Source organism: Podarcis liolepis, assembly GCF_965112155.1.
Source record: "Podarcis liolepis genome assembly, chromosome: 17".
In the NCBI taxonomy this organism is placed as follows: Eukaryota; Metazoa; Chordata; class Lepidosauria; order Squamata; family Lacertidae; genus Podarcis; species Podarcis liolepis.
The window spans coordinates 28,365,371-28,374,206 of record NC_139571.1 but is presented as its reverse complement, the minus strand read 5'-3'; the positions used below and the strand labels follow the sequence as shown (position 1 = coordinate 28,374,206).

General features: G+C 38.5%; 1 protein-coding gene across 9 annotated transcripts in view; it reads left to right on the top strand.

The window, feature by feature from the left end:
* SHOC1 (shortage in chiasmata 1) overlaps nt 1–8,836 on the top strand; it is a 36,027-nt gene that overhangs the window by 1,846 nt on the left and 25,345 nt on the right. For 8 of the 9 annotated variants that reach the window (XM_083481357.1, XM_083481359.1, XM_083481361.1 and 5 more), the window contains 8 exons: nt 241–313; nt 1,504–1,633; nt 2,235–2,322; nt 5,727–5,899; nt 6,528–6,708; nt 7,019–7,130; nt 8,408–8,504; nt 8,677–8,781. In XM_083481357.1, the coding sequence (XP_083337483.1) occupies nt 269–313; nt 1,504–1,633; nt 2,235–2,322; nt 5,727–5,899; nt 6,528–6,708; nt 7,019–7,130; nt 8,408–8,504; nt 8,677–8,781 (931 nt within the window). In that variant the 5' untranslated portion in view covers nt 241–268. Of the gene's footprint in view, nt 1–240; nt 314–1,503; nt 1,634–2,234; nt 2,323–5,726; nt 5,900–6,527; nt 6,709–7,018; nt 7,131–8,407; nt 8,505–8,676; nt 8,782–8,836 lie in introns of those variants that run through there. The other variant, XM_083481362.1, reaches the window with a different exon arrangement.

Below are 8,836 nucleotides of genomic sequence, written 5' to 3'. Positions count from 1 at the left end.
TCCCTCCCGCCTCATGGCTTTCAAAATTAACCTTTATATCTTTGCATTTTTTACATTTTCCAATTCTAATTACACTCATTACAGAATGACTCAAAATTTAAATAAATATAGAAAGATAGGAAATTTCTCATTACAAGTCTTTCTGAGTAAATTTATGTGATATCTGAAAGATTATTGTAAGCAATTAACATCACTATCAGAGCTGTCTGAAGACTGGGACTTGTTTTGTTTTGCTTTCAGGCAGCCAAACATTTGACCAGAAAACATCATGTTTTCAGCCTTGAAGTACCATGCAATAGACTACTTACATGAGGTACAATGGCTAAAGCTTGGCATTTTTTGCTCTCTGGGTAGTGTGATAGCTGCATTTAAATATAAAGACCACTTGTTAAGTAACAGAAAGCAAGTATTTGGACTGTTTCAATTCACTTTTATTTTATTTTGACAGCATGGATTTAAAAACATAAAACAAAATCTGGCAAACAAATAACTGCTCACATTTCATACTGTGAGGAAGAAAAATATTGCTTTTTCAAAAGGTCGCAAGGTTGCAGCAGCTAGGTAACCGCAGACTTGCTTAATACTTATATTTAGAATGGCTTGTGGGTAGAACGCTCATTAATAGGGCAGCTTGCAACTGAAATATGGCTTATTATTATTATTATTATTTATTGAATTTATATATTATCTGTATGCTTCAGCAGATGTAGAACTAAGTTACACCTGCTAGTGGTTACGATGTGGTTTTAACGCTTGAGTCAAGGCATAAAAATAACACAATTATCTGAAAAAAAACAACAGTCTGAGGCAGTTTACTGATTATTTTTTATAGATTCTTGCGTGCACATAAAATCCATTTGTGCAAAAGGAATACATTTTTGTGGTTTAATATGTTTTACAATTCACTTAATTTGACTCTTAATGTGCACATACTGGTGTTGATTGTAATAATAATAATATGCTGCCCATATTGCAAGAGCCACGCTCCATGACTCCCAACAAAATATTAAAAACACAATAAAACATCAAACATTAAAAACTTCCTTGGTATAAGTGAATGGATTTGCCAGCAGCATCTGATGTCGTTTTTGAAAACTTTTCAACGTATTTTAACTTGTTTCATTTCTATTGCTTTATTACAGTGCCCCACTATAGCATTTTGCAGTGTTTAATGATTTGAAATAAATAAAACAATCCAATTAAGGTTAAGAAATCCCTATAAAATTCAGTAGGAATGTTTAGCATGTGCTCAGGTCTCTTCTATTTAAATCAGTGAATCTTTGCTTGAGTTTTAGGAAAGTAAAATTTGAAAATGTAGGTGTTGGGTTTTTATCAGTTTAAACGTGCATGCATGTAAAGAGACTGTGTACTAGGGAAAATAGAATGAACTCCAAATAAAACCACTGAATAGTTCCAATTGGGAAGCAGGGTACTACTTAATATGAGCAAAAGTGGAATACTGTAGTTGCACTCATAATGATGTCATACATTTCTCTTGTGCAGAAAGTGGCTAGACAGAGATTTTCCTTTGAATTGTTCTCAATTCACATCCCTCCTGGTTTATATCAGGATAAAAATTATTGTCATAACAGAAACTTGGCTGATGATACATATAGGAGACCCTGGACAAGAGGTATGTTGTATCTGGCTTTCACATTTAAATTAATTTTTTTAAAAAATTAAACAATCAGCTACAGATGAAAAAGAAGGAACATGAGAATTTGGCAAAGTTACAAAATGTATGTGGACAACTTTCTTGTGTTAGAAATACATTAGCCATTTTAAGCATCCTTTTGACTGATCACAGCAATTCAGTACAATCAGATGATCAAAATAATTGTTCGCACACCATAGACATAATAGCTATCATACCCATATTGTGTTGTATTTGTGGGAGTGAACACTGATTGATTTAGCTGACTGAATGGCACAGAATGCTATTCACAATCAATCCAATTATTCAAATAAGGTTTATAGTCCAATTACTGTGTGTGGAGGGAAAAGTCCAAGTTTGTCCTAAAGCAAATCTTACACAGGCCGTAGGGATGGGGTAGGTTTGTGGGCAAGCTGAAGACTGGGCATTGTTCCATTGGGTAAAGAGTCCAATTAACAAGGTGACTGAAGGAAAGGGCCAGAGCAGAATATGAACTGAGAAACTGGAACCAAGAAACCAAGGATTTTTCGTAATGATTTTCATACTGTTTCTTAAGTATTTTTGCTTTGTTTTGCTGTAGTTACACCTGACCTCACTCAAATTGCTATGGATCGTCCTGTGCTTGATCTCTGGAATAAATATTTTGGCACAGAAGACTTCTTGGAGGAGTGAGTCCTCTTCGTTTATCATTACGTAGTTGTTGATGCGCTTGTATCCAAGTACAGTGGTACCTCGGGTTGAGTACTTAATTCATTCTGGAGGTCTGTACTTAACCTGAAACTGTTCTTAACCTGAAGTACCACTTTAGCTAATGGGGCCTCCCACTGCTGCCGCGCCGCCGGAGCATGATTTCTGTTCTCATCCTGAAGCAAAGTTCTTAACCTGAAGCACTATTTCTGGGTTAGCAGAGTCTGTAACCTGAAGCGTATGTAACCCGAGATACCACTGTAAATGTGTTTAAGATGGGATGCATGGGCTTTAAAAACAGAGTCAACATTACTGCATATTTTGTATGTTTTAAAGTAATGGACCTTGAGCTGCGCAGTATGTGTTCACTGTTCTGGAGGTTGACTACAGTGTACCATCTGCAAAATGCAGATAATATATGACATCTGCTTTTCAAGGAAAAATCAGTTTGAAGTCCATCTTGTTCTTTAATTGTGCTCTGTTAATAACTGGAAAACAGAAAGCGCCCCTGTTGTTAGTGTGACAATATATACAGGAGCGTAATGAAAAAATACCTTTGATGCAACTGAAATTTCCTGGTGTGAAAGGCCTGATCCTGCAGTTTTCAACTAAACCACATTCTATGAAAGACTAGATGAGTTTCTGCGCTCCTTAAGAAAAACTAATCACTTTCACAAACTGTTAAATGCCAAGGACAATTCAAGACAGCTTGGTGTCTTAAGCAGAGCCAAAAGTGCAATTGATTCTTAATGGACCTACTGTAATTTCAATGGGTGGACACAAAGCAAAACCTAGTTGAATACCACCCATAACCTTAATCTCAGCATCATGGGTTTGAGCTCCACGTTGGGCGAAAAAAATCCTGCATTGCAGGCGGTTGGACTAGATGACCCTTGAGGTCCCTGTGATTAATTTCAGTGACTCTAATCTGAGTTGAATACCATCCCATATAGGGAACTTGGGACAGCAATAATTTGTTTGTTTGCTTGTTTATTGCATTTATATCCCAATTTTTCCTCTAAGAAATTCAAGGTGGTCTACATGGCTCTACACTTCCTCATTTAATCCCCACAACAACCCCCTCCATACACACACAGAAGGCAGGATGAGGTAGATAAAAGTAGAAAGTGTGAGGAAGAAATAAACCAGGTTGGCTCCTCCTCCTCGTTCATCACATTTGTCTTCTTGCAGTCCTGTCCTTCATGTGCATAAGGACTGAACTATATCCTGTTTTGCTGCTTTGCACTGTTTTCCTCGAGAATTTATATCATAAGTTTTCCACAGAATTTTGTACAAAGAAAGCAAACCAAAACCAATGTACATTCTCTTATGTTATAGTATAGTCCAAAAAATGAAGTGAGACACCACAGAAGTAAACAACATTATTATTATTATTATTATTATTATTATTATTATTATTATTATTTACCCACCCTTCACCCTAATGTCCCAGAGCACATTACAACATTAAAACAGTTTAAAACAATTCCACAGGTTGACTTTGTTCAGTGAAATATAATGAAGATATATTTAATGAATGAAATGGGGGACAGAATCTTAATCAGTATGTTAAAATTACATTACAGAAAGGTGCATTAGGGGTTATCCAACTTTGTCATTCATGAAAAAGCCTTTTTATGTCTTCAGGTTGATACCTTTTAGTTTGATATATGAGAGACATGTTATTTTATAACATTCACATAAGAGTCAGTTAATGCTTTTCATAGGATGACCTTGTTCCTTTTGTCTCCTGCATTTAGTTAATTCTAGAGATTGTATTGACTTTCTGCTGACACTATTGTTATAAAGCCAAGAGTTTACTCAGAGAGCCAAGTAAATTAAGTTTCAGAAATACAGTGATAGAAACAGGCAAAGTCAGTAAAAGAGGGCAACTTTAAAAGGAAGAGGCGTAGTCTTTAGATCAGATTCTTAATTTAGAAAGCGCAGAGGCAGAAAGGCACATTAAGTCATCACTACTGTGGCCCCATTCTGTGCTGTGGGTTATGAGACACATACATTTTTCCTCTTCAGCAATTTGTCATTGGTCTAATGTCCTTAAAATAACTATGGACAATGACTTAATTCTATCTTCTTGCTGTGTGTCACCTGCAGTCTCTACTAGCACAAGCCTCAATGAATGATACAGTCGTTGCAATAAAAGCCTGCGCTATGCATGAACATAGGAAATCTTACCCTTCTCTGAAATACACATCCTAGCTGGAACCACTATTTCCCCCTTGCATCTTTCTCTGCACTAAGGCCATGGGAACATCCCTAACAGTAAGATAAGGTAAAGGGACCCCTGACCATTAGGTCCAGTCGTGGCCGACTCTGGGGTTGCGGCGCTCATCTCGCTTTATTGGCCGAGGGAGCCGGCGTACAGCTTCCGGGTCATGTGGCCAGCATGACTAAGCCGCTTCTGGTGAACCAGAGCAGTGCACGGAAACGCCGTTTACCTTTCCGCCAGAGCGGTACCTATTTATCTACTTGCACTTTGATGTGCTTTCGAACTGCTAGGTGGGCAGGAGCAGGGACCGAGCAACGGGAGCTCACCCCGTCACAGGGATTCGACCTTCAGATCAGCAAGGAAACAATAAAACCAACAAAACTGGAGTACTACTGGCAACAGTCTCCAACCGCACACGGCTATTCGCAAACACAGTCAAGCTGTTGATGTGAAAGTCCCAAGTTTATCCTGACGAGACCCCTTTCTCCCTCTAGCCCCAGCAGAAAAGAAACAGTGACCACAAAGTATTTCAGACAGCCCGCCCTCTCCTCCTCCCACCAGGTTCCCATATCCTGAGTGGAAAAAGGGAAAGCTTATATTTATGATAGCTCTCCTTCTGGATGTCTCAAGGCAGGAACCTAACAAGGACCTCTTGACAACTGATCAGCTTGCTGCCTACCAGAAAAACCCCATAATTGGTGTCTTATTATCACAAGTGACCATGCACAAGGTTACAGTCGTTTTTCCTGTATGTCTCTTGATAGAGGCTTTTTTGGCTATTGAGATAATGCCTAGGCCAGTGGTGGCCAAACTTGGCCCTCCAGCTGTTTTGGGACTACAATTCCCACCATCCCTGACCACTGGTCCTGTTAGCTAGGGATGATGGGAGTTGTAGTCCAAAAACAGCTGGAGGGCCAAGTTTGGCCATACCTGGCCTAGGCAGAAGGACTATCAGAGCCCCCCTTCTACTAGTTAAGACCAAGTGACCTTATGTGAAATTACTATGCTGCAACATGGAACATGTGATTAGTGCAGCAGCACATGACAAGTGCTTGGGTCCCAGCCCCTTCTGTAGCAGGCCATAGTAGCTGATCAGTATGGATATACCGTATATATATTTTTCCATCAACAAAAAAGTATTAACTTTCCACTTTTCAGGAAACCCACTTCAAGCACTCTCTTCCATGTCCATAATGAAGATATTGAAATTGTTCCAAGTTCAAATCCTGGTTCACCTTTTGACATAGAAGATGCTTATGTGCTTATGAAGAATGAAGACAGTTATTTAAATCCTAAATATGCTCCAGTGGAACTTGAAGAGCCGGAAGAAGGTAAATGAGCATTCTGTACTTCACATTTCAAATACTGCGTTTTTTCGACTATAAGACGCCCCCATGTATAAGACGCCCCCTATTTTGGGGGGACTCAGATTAAGAAAAAGGGGAGAGATGGCCCAGAGTATAAGGTGCTCCGTAATTTTTGACATTATTTTTTTAGGGGAAAAGCCTAGTCTTATACATGGAAAAATATGGTAATTATCAATACAGTGCTATCTGTTGCAGAAATGTGAAAATTGCACATGCCAGAGAACCTGCTCGCCCATGTGTTATATATCAGTTACTATGTGGCTAAAAAACCATGGAGCTACCTGTCTCGAAAGCTACTGCTGTTGTGTAACTTGCCTTCTCTTTTGCACACCTCTCCTGCCCTGATTTCATGCAAATCCAGGGTTGTGGTGAGACAGTCAAAAGTCTCTGGTGGGGGCTGTACTCTGACTTTATGCAAATCCAGGTATGTGATGTGGCGCTACAAATCCTACAATGGGGGCTTCGCAATGATGAACTAGTGCAAATGCAGTATAGAGAGATATAGATTTCTAAGACACTTTTCAGGATATGAATTGATCTGCAAAGGTATCTCATTACTTACTATTGTATATTTATTTCCATTTCTAAAAAGGTTTCTATATTGAAAATGAATTTGTTTCGATGGACTATTTAGCCCAATATGCTAAACATCTACCTACCCCGCATATGCTCTTGAGCCGAATAAACAAATTCCATGTACAGAAACCTTTCAGTGTACAGGAACCCCTTTTAAATTTTCAAGGAGATAAGATAACGGAAGAGGACATCTTCAGGTACTATGTAACTAGATGTTGTGCAATAGGTGATATACATGATTAATATCTTAATATCTGGCCACAAATAATTTTTGTGCACATTTTTATTATTACTGATTTTGATCTTTTTAAACTAAGCTCTGACTTACATAAGCTTAATTTTATCTCATTGATCTTTCCACCCTTAATTCACCAACTTTTATAAAACTGCCAAGAAAAAACTGGTTTTGCATGCTTATCTGGTTTTGTAAGGGGGGAAATGTGTATGTGTTATTTAGTTGTAAAACAGAAAACTAAAAGGCATTTACTTGTGCTTTGATTTTAAAAGAGAGTGTTTTGCTTTCAAAATGAATGTGACATCTGAAATGAATGTGAAATCTGAAGCAAAAGGGAAAGTACACCAGGACAATTTTGGTAAAGTTTCCTTAAAAAATGAGGAGGTATGTAAGTTACTTTATTTAATCAATGGCGTGTTTATCATCCTTATCAAACTGCTATGCAATGATTTTGAAATTTACTCATGCAAACTATTTTAAAGTCATTTGCCATGCTTCCAAAGATACCTTGTTTATATATGGCTTCTGCCTGCCTTTCATTAACCTTAGATAATAAAAAGGTTGCATTGATAGAGTAGTAGAAGAGTAGTTTATAAAATCCTATGTGCTCACATATGCTAAAGCTCGGTGTGCAGCCAGAAGCTGGTGATAATGTTGAGCTTCACAGCATATAAAGCAGAGGTAAGGAACTTTTTCATCCTGGTGGATAGGATCCTGTGTTCCTTCATCCCTAAGGTGGCGTTGAATCAGCTACACTCCTCAGTTGCCTACTGGAAACTCGAGTGAAGCCAATCCCAGTGGGGCATGAAGTCTCAGCTGATCAGCACTGACATTAGGCCCTGGTTTTGGTGGGGGTTGGCCACACTCTGTAGTTACCTAATCCAAACAGAGCTTGCATTTGTTGCAAAATTTAAAAGCTGCTGGCACAAGTCCCACTTGCTAAGGGACAATCTAGGTTGACTTTTAAGATTGTTTGCAGCTGTGTCTTTACCTGGCCAATATGGGATGCCATAAATGGTGTGAGATGTAGGGTGTGTGGATGTTGCTAGGGAGGAAACGACCTTGAAGGCCAAATTAGGACCCCTGATTAGGCCTGCAGTCCAAGGCTGAAGGGAGGGGTTAAATCCTGCATTAGGTGCATGTGACTATTCCCAACAGGGAAAAGGCTCGCGCAAGCCAAAGCAAGCAAGATTTCATCCCCACTCATCCAGTTCAGTTTAAGCAGCCCAGCATTCCTGTTTGAGCTCTTGACAATTGGGACTTAAAAGGAGAGCATATCCTGATGTCATAGTGATGTCAGATGATTAACAAGTAGGTGATTCTACCCACCAGTTATATTTTGCCTGCCAGTGGATGAGGAAATAGTGATCTGGGCTACAGGCCAGGAAAGGTTTTCTACCCCTGGACTACGCCACTTTTCCTGGTCAATTGGCACCCATTAAAGGTACTGAGATCTATGTGCTGAGGCTATTAGATTTGTTTTACTTCTGTGGTAAAACTAATAAATGATGCTTTTATATTGAGGTAATATATAACACTATTAAATAATTTTATACTTATCCAAGATTCTTTTAAAAATACTTTGCTAGTTCAAATATAAAACTCTTCAAGCTGCTTTGAGAAATATTATGTATGAAATAACAGTTTCAGGTTTTTTCTAGACAAATAGTGAGAATCTCACATGCTTGGAGCTAATCTCTTCAGAAATTCAGGAAATTATAGGAAATGAAAATGAGAATCTTAAAATAACCAGCGAAGGTAAGGATACAGAAAATGGTCTTCTAGCCCTAGTTCTTGGGTTTGATATTGCCTAGTTTCATTATTTTGTTGCTGGTCATTTTAACTAGTGAAAACAAAATAATCAATTCTCATTCTTTGTATTCTGCAGAGAAAGACAATTCTTTCAATTTCATGATAATGTCTTTTTCAGACCTTGAGGTGAAAATTACTCCTGAGACAGAGAATTTGGAATCTTGTCCCCCACAAGAACTTTGTGCCAGTCAGAGCAGAAGTGTACTGGAACTCAGCAGGCCAGGTAGGTCTTTCTAGACAGGCAAAATTGAGACGGCTGAGATATTTTGGAGAATAGC